This window comes from Rhinolophus sinicus, chromosome 16 (genome assembly GCF_057876585.1).
Source record: "Rhinolophus sinicus isolate RSI-liver-muscle chromosome 16, RSI-T2T, whole genome shotgun sequence".
In the NCBI taxonomy this organism is placed as follows: Eukaryota; Metazoa; Chordata; class Mammalia; order Chiroptera; family Rhinolophidae; genus Rhinolophus; species Rhinolophus sinicus.
The window spans coordinates 77,002,021-77,019,616 of NC_142516.1; the positions used below are offsets into that span (position 1 = coordinate 77,002,021).

The 17,596-nt window shown below is 43.1% G+C and overlaps 1 protein-coding gene across 7 annotated transcripts in view; it reads right to left on the reverse strand.

The window, feature by feature from the left end:
• Positions 1 to 17,596, reverse strand: part of AOPEP (aminopeptidase O (putative)) — a 348,549-nt gene that overhangs the window by 97,007 nt on the left and 233,946 nt on the right. For all 7 annotated transcript variants that reach the window (XR_012495672.2, XM_074330240.2, XM_019711974.3 and 4 more), the window contains exons 10-11: positions 10,527 to 10,570; positions 414 to 474 (exon numbers count right to left, since the gene is read on the reverse strand). Coding sequence is in view for 6 of the 7 variants with exons in the window: in XM_074330240.2 (XP_074186341.2) it covers positions 414 to 474; positions 10,527 to 10,570 (105 nt within the window). In the remaining variant the exon portion in view is untranslated. The remainder of the gene's footprint in view (positions 1 to 413; positions 475 to 10,526; positions 10,571 to 17,596) is intronic.

Sequence of the window (17,596 nt, forward strand, 5' to 3'; positions counted from 1 at the left end):
AAAGCATGAGTGGGACAGGTCAGAGGGAAGCTGCAGGCAGCCAGCTCACTGTCTGGCTGCAGCCAAAGAACAGAGCTGGAGGCCAGCTGCAAACCCACTGGCAGCACCAAACTGAGGCCTGGTGATGACACCCAAAATATACACTACGCTTTGCAAGAGCTCATCTACACACAGTTCAGAGATGAGCAGCATGTCTTCCTATGACAGCAGGTCACCTGAAGCAGAGGCCGGACGGCAGGCTGAGAAGGGGCGGGAGACCATCATCTCCCGATTCAGGGATATTCCAACTCAGAATGATGATTATTTTCATATTGATAAATATGTAAGTAAATCATTGTCATGATTGATACAATAAGTGGCAAGCTGTACTTCTCCACTGCCTCCCCTAAAGCAGTCAGTTATCTGGAGCTCACCTGTGGAATTCCGGAACTCTCAAGCCAGTCTTGGAAGATGCTTTCAACAGACAACTCAAGCCTTTAAAAATAAAACAATAACAAGCCAAGGATTAAAAGCACTGCACACAGAATGGTCTCTCTAACTATTTAGGCACATCACAGCATCGACCTTCCAGAGAAATACCTGTTCTCTGGACAGAGCACCGCTGTCCCAGGTTAAAGCAGTGCAGCTTGTCTATGGTCAGTAGGATGAAATAGAAGAATCCGAGGCAGACCACGAGAGGTGGCTTTACTGCTCTGAGAGAAACGTTTTGGCTGGGAGCCAACTCAGGGAGGACAGGTCATGTTCATAAGACACACCAGGCCTGACAGCTTCCTGAGAGTGGTGCCGCAAGTGAAACCTGAACATTACAGCACTTGGTGCATCCAAATGAAATTCGAACTTTATGGTGACGATGAGCTACGACAAGCAAAAGTGATACAAACCACTCTTGGAGCACAGAGAGGCTCAGATGAATGGAACTCGCGAGGTTTCCACGGCCTCTGCTTTCCAGCAAGCCCACATTCTGCTTTATTTGAAATACTGTGATTACTTGTTACGTCTGGTCCAAAGTCAGCTGAAATCCTTTTGGTTTCATGCCCTGCTGATTTGAATTCTCCTTAAATGTACCAAGTATCCAGTATATTTAGGGTCAAAGGACTTTAAGTTGTGCCTTCCTGTCTTCCTTAAGTTTGAAGCAATTCCTCCCCCATTTCTAGAAAACTCCTGCTCATGCCCGGAACCTCCGCTCACAGAGGCCTTCCTTGAGCCCTCTTCCAGGTTGGGTGTGGCATATCCACCATGCTCCCTGTCCTCTGTGCTATAGCATCCATCACGGTTTGTGACTGAGATTTGTTTGGTTACTAGATTTTAACTGTCTCCTCACTGGATCGAAGCTCTCTGGGATCAGGGTCCATGCCTGTTTTACTCACTTCCTAACCCAGCACTTGAAACAGTTATTGGTATAAAAGAGGATCCTTATGGACGTTTCTTATTTGAATGAATGAAAACACATTTCACTGTTCACGCAATAGAAATTATTCCTTTTTAAGACAATAATCACCTTTCCCAGTAAGATATTCCCAAGTTGTTAAGATATGTATCTTTTTGTATTTTACATTTTATATATTACATTTTCTATGTATAGTATTCCCTCCCTTCTTTCCTTTTGGAATTGTAAAAGAAGTTGTGAAAAGATGGGTGCAGTCTGCATTTGTTAATTGAGGTGCTGAAGGCCCAGTGCTCCCTTCACCAGGTGGGCTGTGCTGTGGCCGGGCACAGGGAGACAGGTGGGGGGGAGCCACGGGCCTGGGGGCACTGGGAAGGAGGGGCTGACTGCTCTGTCCCCTTCCTTTTCTTCCCCAGGGAGAAGCATGTCACTGGTGCATTTTGTCTCTGCTGGCCAGGGCAAGAGCAAAGGCAGCTGAAAGAGGTGACCGCTGCTATTTCAAAACAGAAAAAATACACAGGGGGAAAGAGGGACTAAGCAGGGAAAGTGTTTTGGATTCATTTTCAAGATGATACCCACCTGTGGTATCAGGCTGGGGAAGAGGAGAGGGCAGAAGTGAATCTGGGGGAGATCAGTGTTTCCCCGAAAATAAAACCTAGTTGGACCATCAGCTCTAATGGGTCTTTTGGAGCAAAAATTAATATAAGACCAGGTATTATATTATACCTCATATTATAGTGTTATATTATATGATATTGTATTATGTTATATAAAATATTTTATAAAATATTATAAAATGATTTTATAATATTTTATAAATTTTATAATATTTTACAAAATAGTTTAATATAAGACCGAGTCATATTAATTTTTGCTCCAAAAGACGCATTAGAGCTGATGGTCTGGCTAGGTCTTATTTTCGGGGAAACACAGTGGTAAAACCCCCGAGGCCGCTGGTCCAGGTTCCCAGACTCAGTGGGGCTGCAGGACATGCCTCGTATGAAAGGTCAGGTGCTGTCATCCCTGGGCCTGTCCCCACTGCTTCTCTGTTGTCATTTAACAGCACCAAACTCAGTGCAAATGGCCAAGCCCCCTCCATAAGCTGTGAGAGTGTGGGAGTGAGTGTGGAAGTGTGTGTGCGCACTCATGTGCCTGTGTGTGAATGTGTGCGAACACACGCGGGGGCGCCTGGATGAGAGGAACAAGCTCCCAGAGCCCCTCACATCGACATCATGATTCTTTCTTGGACTGGATTTACTTGGTTGGCAGCAGGGAGAGGCGCTGGAAATGCCCTTAGTTGGCATAACTGCTCTGCCAGGAGGAGGAAAGTGGGGTTGAAGGGGCCACTTTAGATAAGTGTCCAAGGAGGCGTGAAGTTGTTTTCTGATGGAGACTGTGAGGCTGGAAGGTAAGAGACATTTTAGAATTTCCATTGAGGACAAGATGCTCAGTGAAGCCCTGCTCTTGTTTGAAAGGAATGTAGACATTCCCACCTTGTCTGGTCGGAGAGGGGGTGGGGAGGGAGGACCTAGGTCAGGTCACTTGTGGGGGTCAAGTTCCTGCCCTGGGGCGCGAGCCGCTGGGGAGGCTATAGGCCTTCTCTGTGTCTGCCCTGATTTAGGGGCAAGGGCCCGTTTCTTCTCTGTCCTTCCCTCACTGGTGCTTTTCCCTAAGCAGCCCATTCATTCGCTTCTTTTCCAGCCAGACAGGACACTCCTGTGTCTGGAGCCCTAGGGCCAAAAGCTCCTGTCACTGGTCCTTCAAGGGACATTAAGGAGAGCCCTAGCAAGAGGCTGACTCCGACCTGAGCTTCACTGTGCTATGGCATTCTAGGAAAACGTTAGTCTTAAGCCTTCCCCAACTTCAGAGGAAGATGGAGAATTTAGAAAGAATTTAGAAAAGAGTAGGAGGGATGATCAAAGAGGGAGGTCAAGGGCACTGGGATTAAATATCCTCAAGTAGAGAAGTCTGGGGAATGACTTCATAGCCATTTCCGAGTGAGTCCACAAAAGATGGTAAACAGCTGTTGTGCATGCTCGTGGAGGAGTGTGTAAGAGGACACGGACATAAATTTCCTTCGGGGATACAGCTTGAAGACACTTCTTTAGGGGTGGCATGGGGAGGAGCTGGGGAATTGAGTGCTGGAATGTTACTGAGTGAGGTCCGGGTCTTCACCAGAGACTGAGGATAGGCAGCAGCTTCTCTATGTGCCAAACACTCGGTGGATACCCACTGGGCACAAGAGAAGGAGAGAAGAAAAGGAGGGATACAGGGAGGGAGGGAGAGAACGGACTGGGGAAGGCTGACATGGGAAACCCCACTGCCAGGCTGTCTGACAGGGGCACAGAGGACGTGAGTCAGAATGCTGCCCGTGCCTGTGGAGAGATGTGGGGACCTACATGTATGGAAGGGGCCCTGACTGCTTCAGGAAGGAGGACAACAGGAGGTGCATTAGGGGAGTCTTCTTAAAGGAGGCAGGCTTGAACTGTCACGGAGGAAGGCTGTGTTATTCTGAACAATGGGACCAGTAGAAACAAAAGGAAAGTACCGACAGGGCAAGGAGAGCAGAGGCAGTGGCTCAGAGAAATGGCCAGCTGGGCTGGCACATAGAATGAGATGTGAAAGGAATTGGGGTGTCCTGTGAGGCCCCTGAAGTCTTGCCATTGAGCCATGGCTTCATCAAGGAGACTCAGAAGCAAGGCTGCAGAATGGCACGAACAGAATGGAGCTGAGGAAGAATAACTGAGAGAGAAGAAGCTGGAAGCAGGGAGACTAAAAGGGAGGCTGTGAATGTATTCAAACGATAGGTGACGAGAGGAGGCCTAAATGGAGGTGGGACGCAGGGGATGAAAGTGGAGGGCAGTGCTGGGCAGGTCCTGTTGGAGGGGTGAGAGACGGTGTGAGGACAAGGGGCCCCATGGCTCTCTGCAGGATGACTTTCCCTAGAATGTGTATGCCCACATACAATCCATACTACAGTCTACAACCTGGACAACCGGCCAGGCCAACTGTGAGGGTTATTTCACTGGAAAGTATTAAGACAAATTTTGCCGTATTTAGTATTTGCACACACACACATACTATTATACAGTGGCACCAAAAACAAAACAAAATGCCTCTATCCACTGCCATGTAAAGGTATAAAAGGAGTAGTTATTGCTTACTGAACACCTACTATGTACCACACACTACAAACAAAATCTCATTTAAACTTTACAATATCTGTGCAAGACAAATATTATTATCCCCATCTTAGTGATGAGCAAATAAAGGTTCCAAGAGGTTAAGGGGCCTATCCAAGGCCACACAGTAACTATGAAGAGTAAGGATTCAAACCTACGCTGTCCGGCTGCAGAGCCCCACTTTTCTTTCTGTGCTGAACTCAGGCAGGCTGATACATCACTTTATGATTACGGTGCAGACAAGTCTGCTCCAAACATGCTGACCCCTCGTTCTTGCTCACATCTCTCTTGCTGAAGATGGTCGGGCCTCTGCTGCGGTTGCCCTGTTTGTCTGCACTTGGATTAGAGTTCTGAAGAGATGGGGAGACCCGTGAGAGGGGCAAAAGAGTGAGGGCAGGAGAGTTCACTGGTCAGCTGCATCCAGGAGCAAAAGACACTCCCTCTTGAGGGAAGAGAACATGTGTTTTCAGATCACTTTCTTCTGGAAAAGTTCAAAGCATCTTATAACCATTATCACTTCATTCCTCGTAATATCCTCGTGAAGTGGGTGTCAATTGTTGTGCGGCTTTTTAGCAGATGGAGAAACTGCAGCATAAGAAGACTGGTCAACGTCAATCCAGACAAAGGGCTGAAGACAAGACGGGGCTCCCAGACTCCCAGTATCAGCGCTGCTATCACACCGCACCTAGGCCTGTCTGCAGGTCGCTAAGGCTAACGTGGAGTAGGTGTTACACTCCGAGAGGAAGATGAAAGCGTTAACTCCAGCTGCTAAAAAATTGTTCTAGGATCCTCTAAGTGGCCTTACCTCCCCAGGAAATTATGAGAGACTGCGTGAAAATGCTTAATTCTCAGGGAAGAAATGGACTGCATGTTTTAGGAAAAAAAGATAATGTGTAGCTTTTGCTGTCTGACCGTAACTATTGAGATGACGGTGCAGGTGAATTTTTAGGTCTGGGTGTGGATGTACAGCAGCAGTGAAGCGGAAAGCTGACTTTTTCTAACCAAGACATGCAGAGTCTAATCCCCCTCCCCCCCAGGTTATGTGGCTTAAATCATCACAACAGACAAGCAGACGCATTTCCACCTCCCTGGGACCCAGGACTTACAGGAAATTACTCTTCTGCATGTCTGATCACTATGGAAATTGATTTTGTATGGACAGCTAACAATACACAGACTCGGCTACTCGCCCTCAGGACCTGTGCCCGTGGGCGGCACTTCCGCTCCTGACTGAAGCCTCTGGGGTCTCGGGAGCAGCAGGTGGGTCAGTCCTTGAGCTAGGGAGATCCCTTGCTGAACTCCAAAGTCCTGTAGGGCAACTCTGTGTTTCAGAGTTCCGTCTGCAGGCTCTGTGAGCTATAAATGTGGTCACAGGTTGTTAATGCAGCAGGGGAAACACTATGTTGGACGGCCTGGCACGATGTTGCTTAGAAGCCAAGCAAGTGACCGACGGCTCTTCTCTTCCAGACGTTCGAGTACGTAGAAGTAGCTCAGGCTTGTGTGGAGATGGCAGTGCACGTGCTGTGATGCTCATGCAGTGCATTTCTGAGGGTGGGCTGACCAGGACGGGGAGGTATCAGTCAGCCATATCTGCTACCTGTGCCTGTGGACTTGTTGCTGATCAGGAGAAATGTCTTTATCACTCCTGAGTCCCATCTTCAGCCTCTTGAAATTCTAAAGATCACGTTCTATCCGTGCTTCTGAAGGAAAGCCCCATGGTCCAGCACCTGGCACATGAACTTAGGGATAAATGGAAAGAACCTTGAGAGTGCAGGAACAAGACGGAGGCAAGCTCTGGGAACTTCAGTACTGAGTCTGAAGTGGAAAAATGCTCTTATTCTGGAACACAACCTACCTTCTGTGTGGGTTTTCAATTTCAGTAATTGATGTTTTTAAGTGTCCTTTCCACATGTGGTCACAAATCATGTACAACGCAAAGCTATGCACATGGTTATTTATTTTCCTAATCAAACAAGCTATTTGTGCTTGGGTAGATAATGAAGGTTGCTGACGCAACATTTTATAACACAAGTACACCCGAGCTCCGTGGGGGAGGAAAAGTATTGAATTAAAACCAACACAAATACAATAACTGAAGAGCAAAGAAAGAACCGGCAGCTGTCGATACTGTTGCAGTATCAGGTGGCAGGGTACATTGGATAAGGATTTGTCTGGATGTCCTTCTAAGCATGTCTAGCTTTTCCTTCCCCTGGTCTCATAAAACATCAGCTTTTAAACACAAACCTCTCACTGAAGATGTCGAAAACACAACTCATCTCCCTGCCTCCACTTTCAAATGCTTTCCCTCCCACTCCTTCTTTGCCACACGGATTCCCGAGACAAAAACAGCTGCCCCAGTATCTCCAGCTCGACTTCAGATGTGACTGAGTGGCCAAGAGGGAAAAGTCGGGCTCATGTTGGACTCCTCCATTCCCCTTTCACAACCCGTCACCCCGTCTTATCTGCGGCCCTCTGCAATCTCTCTCAGATCTGTTCATTACTCTCAAACCCCACTGCTGCCACCACCATCCCTGCCTTGGTTCCAGCTCTAGATCTCTTGAGTGAACTGCTGTATTGGTTTCTAATTGGTCTCCTGACCTCTAGTTCTCCCCACCCCCACCTACCTTCCACACTGCCCCCCAGAGCATCTTCCAATCTGCAGATGGCACTTCTCTACTTAAACCTTCAGTGGTACCTCTGCCTAAAGGCTGGAGGCTAGGACTGCAGAGACCTTTCTTCGTGCACCCAGGACTGGGAAGCTCACAGAGCACTTACTACACTGAGTCGTAATGATCTGTTCACAGATGTCTTCAGCAGATGAAAAGACCCCGAGGGGTAGGCATGGAATTTATTCCTTTCTGTTCCCTAGTGTCCAGCCTAAAGCCTGGTTGGGAGGTGCTCAACAGAGAATGTTAAATGGATCGAAGCGAGAGGACGACGCAGAGGCAGTATGACATGGAGGGTGCTAGCTCCGAATACTGACTGGCTGGTCTCCTCTGAAAAACCTCGCCCTCTTCAGAACAGCTCGCTCACGTGCCTAACAGATGTGCCTGAGGATCATTTTGCAACGGGGCCAAAGATTAGAGGCTCCAGGGATAGGTGTGGGGCCTTTGGAGACCTAGATAAAATTGGTACAATATGCTGCATAGGTAACAGGGTAAACAGTCTGTTTCAATAGCTGACTTAGATTCTGAGATTAGTTAGCAGGGAAGAAGATGTTTGAGTTTCAAAAAGTATTCCAGTATACTTGCTGAAATAGGTTTACTGTGCGAATGAAATTGCCTTAACTGTTAAGGTGAATTTTAAAAAGAAGCTTAAACCTGCTAGCCAACACAGCATCCTAACTGGGAGAGGTATCCCTCCCCTCAAAGGGGAAGGTTGGTGATCGCTGGCCACCATTAAACAGAGACGCTGCTCTTAACTTCCACAACCACAACAAAAGTTTCTTTGTGGGCCCACAGTGTGTCACCTCAATAAATATTCACAATGATAAAATCCAGGTCCCCCAGAGCCAGAGGGCTCAGGGCCATCAAATGAACTCCATAACCTTATTAGGAAGAGGGTAAAAAGAAAGACTTCCCAAACTAAAAATGCACTGTGTTGCCTCCATGAAAATCACTGTATTTGTGCCCGAAGAAGTTATTCTGAAAGACTGCATAGTCATTACTCAGAAAGAGACTTCGGTAATAGGAGGTAATATACCATTTCTATTAATTTTCTTTTCTTCTTTTTCTCCCCCCTGCATTAGCTCCTAAGGAAACCACTCCATTCTATCAGCATACCTGAAAACTTATTCCAGGGTAGGTACAAAAGAAAAGGGAAAAAAAAAAATCTTCCGCGTAAACTATTATTCTTGACCTTAGGAATGGTGACCATATCTGATGTGATTTTTGCATTAAGAAAACCCATATTTCTGCTTAAAAAGAAAAGATGATAAATCTGAAATAGTTCAGACCTTCCAAAACCAGCCACACACTTCCTTCGAAAAGTCTCCTGACAAAGCTAATTTTCTTGGCCAATGACTACAGCCCCATGCAATCTCCCTGGATAAGACTTCCTTCAGCATCAAAAGGCAAACGGGAAGATATAGAAATCCAGGAATTTATCAAATAACGTGGCTATGTTAATTCTGTATGATGCACTGTTTTGCTTTATGTGTGTGTGCTCCCATCTGATTTTTTATAAAAGCCTAACAATAACACTTTTACCTGTTGAAGCAAGAATTGGAGGCAAAAGGTAGAAGATAGGGAGTTTAAACAGAAATGGCAAAGCAAAAATCTAATTCTTAGAAAAAAATCTCCACATCCTCATGGTCCCTGGATCCTCCCCTGAATTTCATGTCACCTCCTTGTCACATAAGGCCTGACACCTTACCTTTAAGACCCCCAAAGTAGGCTGCCTGTAAGACAGGCTTGTCGAGATGGAGGTGTCTAGCCTTGCATGGATCTAAGTCGATGTCTGTGTGAAACAATTCATTTCCACATTTGAAAATCTGTTCTGAGCATAAAAACGGCTAAAACTGTGTGTAGGTCAGAAAGGAGAGTAATGTTGGCTCTTCTTCAAAGCAATGTTTAATTTCTCAAGATGCCCCCCTTTAATGTCTGAATACCAATTTTGCTATTAGAAGTTACGTTTCAGGGTGTTCACTTTGAGTGCCTAAATTAAGATGGGCAATGAGAAGGAAAGCGTTGGAATGAATCTAATCTAAACATTGATGTCGGCCTTCAAGCTCCTCCTTGGATGCCTGGAGGTGGTCAGCCAGACTAAAACGGGATACCTCCCCCTCCAAGGAAAAGGGTGTCTTCCTTTCCAGGGCAGTGACTCGTACTGCAGGGAGCGTGGGCGAGAGCCTGACAGCCCTCATCCAGTCTGCGCTAGCTCCCTTGCCAACTAAGGGGTCTTGGAAAGTTGCATAATCTCTGGGAGCCTCAGTCTCCTCATTTCAAACACTGTGGATGAGAGCAGAGGTTCCAGAGCCAGGCTGCCAGAGAGCAAACCCCAGCCCCACCACATACAGCGGTAAGGGCCCTGGCGCTTCCTCAGACCCTCGGTACCTTAGTCTTCCTGTTGTAAAACTGGGATGGAAACACAACGCACCAGATAGTGGTGTTTGGAGGATTAGCTGGGGCCTGCATATAGTAACCTCCCAAGAGTACAGGCTTATAATAATCACAATGATGATGATGGTGATGATGGTGATGATGGTGATGGTGATGATGATGGTGATGATGGTGATGATGATGGTGGTGATGGTGATGATAATGATGGTGGTGATGGTGATGGTGATGATGGAGGAGAGTGCTGTAATGGATCCAGTGATCTATTCTATGTAAATCCTATATGCGTGCCTAATGCACAGAAGATGATTACTGTTATAACTATACCAATCGTTAATTGAGAACCAGCTTCTCATATATGTTATCCCCTTTGACACTCCATGAAACCCTGCCAGAGAGGGTGGAAAACAGAAATTTGATGGGGTGAAGTGACCTGCTCCAAATGCTATCATTAGGAAGGGGCAGAGCTGGGGTTAGAACCTCAAAAGAGCCTGACTTCCAAACCCGGACTCTTACCACTACACTATTTTTTTACCTTCAATTAAACAGTGTTTCCTCATATTAGGCCATGTTAAGTAGAGCCACCCTAACTTTTAGAACTTTCCTCTCCTCCATTCTTTTCCACTGCAGCTGAGACCACAGTGTCCTTGGCTTGCCTCAGAAAGCACTTTGGGGGCTCGCGACTCAGGGGCTCCCCGCTGTGCCCGCTGGCTTCCAATATCTATGTGGGCCCATTTCAAAATTTTGTCGATTGTCCCCGGACTCCTGCTGGCTGGGCTAGGTCCCTGCCTCTACTAAAAGAGGAAGATTGAACTTTCTCAGTTGTAACAAGCTCAACAATGGCAGGGTCATTTTAAAGATTAAAAGTAAAACTGGGCTCTTAATTCCTAAATTGGTCCTCACCCTTTTTCTTCTGGGATGTTCTCCAACAGCATTTGAAGGAAATCCTGGAATAAGAAAAAAGCAAACCATTAACGATATCCTTCAATGAATAACTGCCAGGAGGCATGCCAGAGACCGAGCGTTCCCAGCTGCTCACAGCTCACCTGCTAGAGAAGCTAGGCCTATGCTGAATTATTAGACTATATACTCAACTTATTAATTTACCAGGGCTTTAATCCAATCAGTTAAATAGATTTGTTTTGTAAAAACTACAAACAAATTGAAAAATGTAATGTTTGTTACTTTGACTTAACCCAGTGTATTTCATTTTGTGTTTTACTTTGTTCAAAAGGCTGGCCATAGCATAGAGCACAGCCCCTCTGTACTTAACCCGTTCTCCTCTTCATGAGCTTTCCCTAGAGATCTTGTCACATACTGAACAATCTCAACTCTTCGAGGCTAGTGACTAACTAGACAATATCCTAATGGAGAAATACAGATATCACAATTCCAGAAATTATTCACGGTCCCTGCCTCCATCTGCAGCCTCTTCTAGGGCCACTGTGCAAATCCTCATTTGTTTGACATTTAGGATGTTTCAATAATAGATTTTTTTAATTCTAAAGGCACGACTTAACACACACACCCACTGTTTCCTTTACTACGGAAAATTTCAAACACATTCAAAAGTAGATAAAAGAGTATAATTAACCTTCATGTGCCCATCAACCCACAGCCAATCTGCCCCATTCACTTATCTGCCTCCTGTACTAGTTGGAAGTGAATCACAAATATTACATAATTTCATCAATCAATGTTTCAGTAAATATCTCTAAAAGATAAGGACTCTTTTAAAACATAATTGCAGTACCACAGGGCCTGAAAAAAATTCACACACCAATGTTCAAAATCACACTTATATTTAACTTGCACCTTGAATATTGTGACCAATCTTTTTAGTCCATCTAATCCGGGAATCTTGATTTGGTCTCAACTAAGTTTGTCAGATAAAATATAGGACGCCCAGTTAAATTGGGGGCATACTTACACTAAAAAATTACTTATTTGGTGTTTATCTGAAATCCAAATTTAACTGGGTGTTGTGCATTTTTATTTGCTACACTAGTGTTAACCCTCCATCATCAGGAAGTTTGATAAGATATATTTTGGAAAAATACAGAACATGAAGCAAACACGAATAATATTGAACTTTCTTGGGATCTATACTTGAAGTTTTTCTTTTAATAAATTAAAATCTTTTAAAACAAATCTTTTCGAGAGGACACATGTGTGTAAGCTCAGACTACCAACGATGACACTGCTCAATGAGCACCCCTCCAGGTGGAAGCCCCACCCGCTCCCTGGCCGCAAAACCGAGCCTGTAGATCCAGGGTCAGTGCAGGGCTCTGATGACTTCCATTTAACTCAGAGTGTGAGATGGCAGCAGCAGCACAGACCTTTGGATTACAAACAGATGGAATTCCAGAGGAATGGAAGTCTGCAAACAATTTGTATGACAAGGTGTTCTTTTTCTATCATCGCACTAAGCATAGCCATCACTATGCCGGTGAAGCCAGCCATCCCTTTCTTTGAGTTTATGGGTGGTTAGGTCCATTTCTTCCAGAGGCAAAGTCTCCCCATGAAGGGCACTAATGAAAAATTTATTTTTTGCAATCTCTGTTTTCCTTCTAAGGCTTTACTTGTCTATTGCTGCTTCACCTCAAATAAATGATACAAAGAAAACCAAAAGTAATATGTAAAGCATGGATCATGCAGTCAAAATTGCAAGGGGATAACCGAAAATAGAATAATGCCTCATATCTTCAGTTCTTTCTTGCACCTGCAATGGATACAATGTGTGTGGGGGGGAGTGGGCGGACATACCAAAGGAAATAAGAGCAACATTTAGAATGTGAAGAATTACTTTTGCTTGAGGTTCTCAAAGTCATTATTTTAATTATTATTTTGTAAAAATGTTGAATTAGAAATTAATTTATCACAATCTGATATATTAATAGATTACTTTGCAGATATTTCTTTGGCAAAATAGTATTCTTGCTTCTTAAAAATCCAATTACTGTAAATATAATTTCTTACTAATTTCACTTCATTATCTCCTTATAGCCCATATCAACTTATCCCATATTTGTCCATAATTTATGCTCAATTATGTAGGGGGAAAATTACATTAACTCAATGGCAAGGGGGAGAATTTAATTGCATAAGAACCAGGAAATGCAGAGTTAACCTTAATTCTGCCTTTCTGCATTTTCCAATTACAATTGGATCTTTCTTTACAGGACTGCCGAGCACAGTGTTCCAGAATTTTGTGTGAATACTAGAAAAATACAGGAGGTCCCCAAGAAACCCTGCTTCATTTTTAAAAAAAGATACCTATCCCATCTCCAAGCAGGTGGCCATTGGCCTGTTCCTGCCTCAAGCTGAGACCTGCATGCTGCACAGCAGCTGGATGGAGGCTGCCAACCAATGTGGGGAGGACAGGCCTTATGGGAGCACACTGGGTCACAAAAACCCAACACCTCCAGCATCTCTAATGAGGCAGGATAGGTAGCCTAGGAAATTGACAACCCCCTCCAGGATACAACATGAGGTGCCTCACTGGTAACACAAGTAACAAGTAACTGTATCCAGCACCCATAGCAGGAGGAAAACAAGAACCAGTCTCATCCAGCTCAGTTAATCCCTATGACTGGGACCTGACCTTTAGCTAATCATAATGTCATTATAATCTCATTTACATTGTGGTTGCTATGACTCCCATCATGTACCTGATGCCATGACAGTTCCAAAAGAACCAAATAAGGAAGAAAAAGCGGGAAAGTGAGGATCCCACCTACTGGGAAGAAACTGATGGGCCACGTCAATGGGACGTCATGATTTCAGCCTCCGGGAGATATAAATACCCCTGGTGAGAGCTTTATCTGCACGACTCACTCTCTGAATTCACCCACACTTCCCTCTGAGGTATGTACTTTCATTTCAATAAACTTCCTGAGCTTTCTTGCATCTGTCTCGCTCCTGAATTCTTCCTCGTGCTGAGACAATAACCTGGTCGCCACTGCTGCTCCCAGTGAGTCCCCTCTTGGACATCCTGTGAGCCTCCAGTGACACTAAAATGTGGTGCCTGTGTTCCCAAAGGCCATGTGCATGTTCTAGGTGTTCTGTCCTGGAATCCACCCAATCCAAGAAGACACCTGGTCTCATCCAGGCAGTCACTGTACCATCTATCAGTGGAATCAGTCCACCTGGACCTTCTTACTCCTTTCACAGGCCTAATTTTTAACAGTGAAATGCTAGATTTCATGCTGTGTGTGTGTGTGCGTGTGTGTGTGTGTGTACTGGCATATATCCCTGGAGGGGACTCATCATGGAAGCTTTTCACACTCTCCACAACAGAATAACAAAGAAGATTATGATTATCTATCATGATTACGCCCTCCCTTACCACCTCTTTTTAATTCTTTCATCCATCTTCAATCTTTCCTTCAGTGTGTTGGCACTTTTATAAAAGCAACTTAAAAATTTTAATTGGACAAGGAGGGCTTTCCTTCAAAGCTAATTCTAGGATCATTGACAGGATTTAGGACATTGATATTGATCTAGAATTATTGACAAAGTCAGCTGGCGACAAATGCCACCTCTACAGTATACCTGAAAAAAATAATTAAAACCAAAGGCAAAACAACAACAAAAAATCCCTGCTGTTTTGACAATGAGCTGGGATGAAACTTTATCTCTATCCCTGGCAACTGTTACAAGTCCACACCCCAGTCAAAAAACACATTCTTTAGGAATTTTTTTTTTTTCCATTTCCTACTCTCCTAATAATCTGTACACTAATCAGATCAGTCCCAGACAGCTTCTTTTGATTCACACCTAACAACACTACATTAAGCATTATGATTTTAAAAAAATTACACTGATTTTGGTAGATGGCAAGTTGGTAATTATTCCTCAGTCCTGGTCAAAGTACTCAATAAAGAGCAGGTGCATGTAGATACCACTGGATAAACTGTCATTGGCTTGATAATTACACAGGATTAGTAATTTCTGTCAGATGTTTTATGAATAATTACTATGGTCATGGGGAGAGGGAGGTAGGAAAGGCAAAACAAACAATCAAGACATTGAAGCAAGGACAGTGTTGGCAGGGGAAGAATTGAGAAGAAATGAAATGGTCAGGAAGAAATCACTGTCAAGCTCAAGAGAACAGTTTTAATTGTGGCTAGAAAGATGATAATACTAAAATGCTGGAGAGGTGGGGTGTTCAAAAGGAAAGGATTAAGAAGTAAATTGGAAAACGAAGAAATTGGGACTTCTGAGTAAAGAAACTGCATCACAGCCTTACTCATCAATAACTAACTAGCAACATAAACAAAAACACAATCATTAAAAAAAATCAGCAAAAACTTCACCAGCAGCATCCAAACAAGGAAAGACGTACAACCTTGTGGCATAAACTTCAAAAAGACAACTGAGGAAAGAAACACAAGATTCCAACATAGCTTCCAACCTTCCCCCTGCACCACCTCCAACCTCATGCTTAGCAGTAGTGGGACTGGTGAATTGCCCAAACCCTGAAAATTTTCACAAATACCCACACATTTGGAAAGAAACAGGAATACCTTTACCTTTCCTCTTTTATTGACTGGGAGGAAATGAAAATGTTTGTTGGAGAAAGGTGAGCAATGCCTGGGAAATAAACAACCGAGGATGACATTCTGATGAATCGTACAGGTTCTACAGCTCCAAGCTGAATAGGTAGAACCATGTTAATTGACAGAGTAGCTGCAGTGGGAAAAAGTTGCACCCAAATTAGGTAAAAAGAATCTTGACTGGGGACACTTAACAAAATTTCGAGAGTTAGTGGAGCCAGTTCTTGCAACAAAGGCTATATACAGCTCCAAGGAGCTCTTCCCCTTCACCTCCTCCATGCATAATATCCAAGCTTCAAACTGTAGCTCCGAAGAGAAGAAAAACATGTCTAAGACAAGTTGGGAGAGAAATCAAGGAGAATGTTCCAATACATATGAGAATAGAGAAAAGGTCAGGGCAGTGCTACTCATGCTAAGAATGAGCAAGAAGAAAAGTATGACAACTATGCAAACTAACACAAGGAAAACACACATAAAGAGAGAGACAGAAATAAAAAGCGTATCATAAAAGACAAAGACTCCAGTCTTGAAGAAAACATAATCCAAGGAACAGAAGAAAACTCCCCATGAATGCATTACACTATAAATTAAATTAAATTAAATTAAATTAAATTAAATTAAATTAAATTAAATTAAATTAAATTAAATACGGGCCGGCCTGGTGGCTCAGGCGGTTGGAGCTCCGTGCTCCTAACTCCAAAGGCTGCCGGTTCGATTCCCACATGGGCCAGTGGGCTCTCAACCACAAGGTTGCCAGTTTGATTCCTCGACTCCCACAAGGGATGGTGGGCTGCGCCCCCTGCAACTAGCAATGGCAACTGGACCTGGAGCTGAGCTGCACCCTCCACAACTAAGACTGAAAGGATCACAACTTGAAGCTGAGCTGTGCCCTCCACAACTAAGATTGAAAGGACAACAACCTGACATGGAAGAAAAGTCCTGGAGGTACACACTGTTCCCCAATAAAGTCCCATTTCCCCTTAAAAAAATAAATAAATAAAATAAAATAAATTAAATACAATATCATAATAAGAACATAAATTCAGTAAAAAGAAAGCTCAAAGACAAGGTCACAAAACAACAAAATGAGATGAAAAGAGATTTTAAAGCAAAAGAAATAAATTAAGGACCAAAATAGTACCAGCATAGGAACATTAATAGAAACAGCAAGGAAAAGAACAGCTATAAAGTAAAATTAATAAAAATAATAATTTTGCTTGAGATAAACACATGCCACGAAGAACAAAAAGACAAAAGCAATTAGAAAATAACAAGTGTGGAGGACAAAGATGACATAACATAAGGATAAGTGGTCACCTGCAAGGAAAAAAAAGAAAAATGCATCCAAAGATATAATGAAGGTAATTTCACTGAAAGAAGAAAGAATAGAAACTGTAACTAAAAATACACAGTTTTCCGGGGGGGGTGGGGGGGGGGAACTGATACAGACTCACAGACATCAAGCCATTTTCTGATTAATTTTTTTTATCTTTGATTAAATGTCAAAGATAAACAAAGAATTCTTCTGTCATCCGAGTGGTGTAAAGAGGGGAAAGTAGGCTGACTTCAAAAGTTTCAATAGCAATATTTAATGCCAGAAGTTTGTAATCCACAAAATTCTGAGGAAATGAAAATGCAACCCAAGAATATTATACCCAGCTAGTTTGTGATACAAATATAAAGGCAACAAACAAACATTCTGAATTAAGCACATAAGAACTCATAAATCACAGAACCAGTGAGTCTGCCACTTGAACATCAATTTGATATCAAAATTCAGCCAACAAAGAGTTGAGTCAAAATAAAGCATTCATGAGTATAGAAGCATAGTACAATGACTGGTGGTGAATTCTGAAATCCTTTAAATACAAGCTAAGGCTAAACAACTGTGAAAACTATGGTTACAGCACATACTATAAATGATATGAACCTTAACTATGCAAAACTTTAATTAAGAAAAATTAAAAGTTGGGGGGGAATAGTGGAAGTACATAACTGCTGATTTCCTCATCTTTTACAAAAACAAATAAACTGATTGATGCTTTCTAAAAATAAAATATATAGCTAAAGAGAAAAAAAGAATTTCAATCTTTTAAAGATTTGTTGTTGTTTTTTTTGTAATTGTGTTTTTTAACCATAGAAGCATCATTTAGGAAACGATCTCTCACATTTATCTGAAGTTCAGGAAAGTCCTTTCTATTCATTTTACTTTCTTTTTCATTTGTTAAATTCAAGTAAACTAAATTTAAAACATTTCATTAAAGATCACATGTAATATAATCCTACTTTTATAAAATTATTTCTAAATATATCTTTGTATCTATACATGTGTGTACACATGCATCTATATACTATACATACATACAAGGTGTGATCAAACAATACAGTAAATGTTTAAACTAAAAAAAATTTATT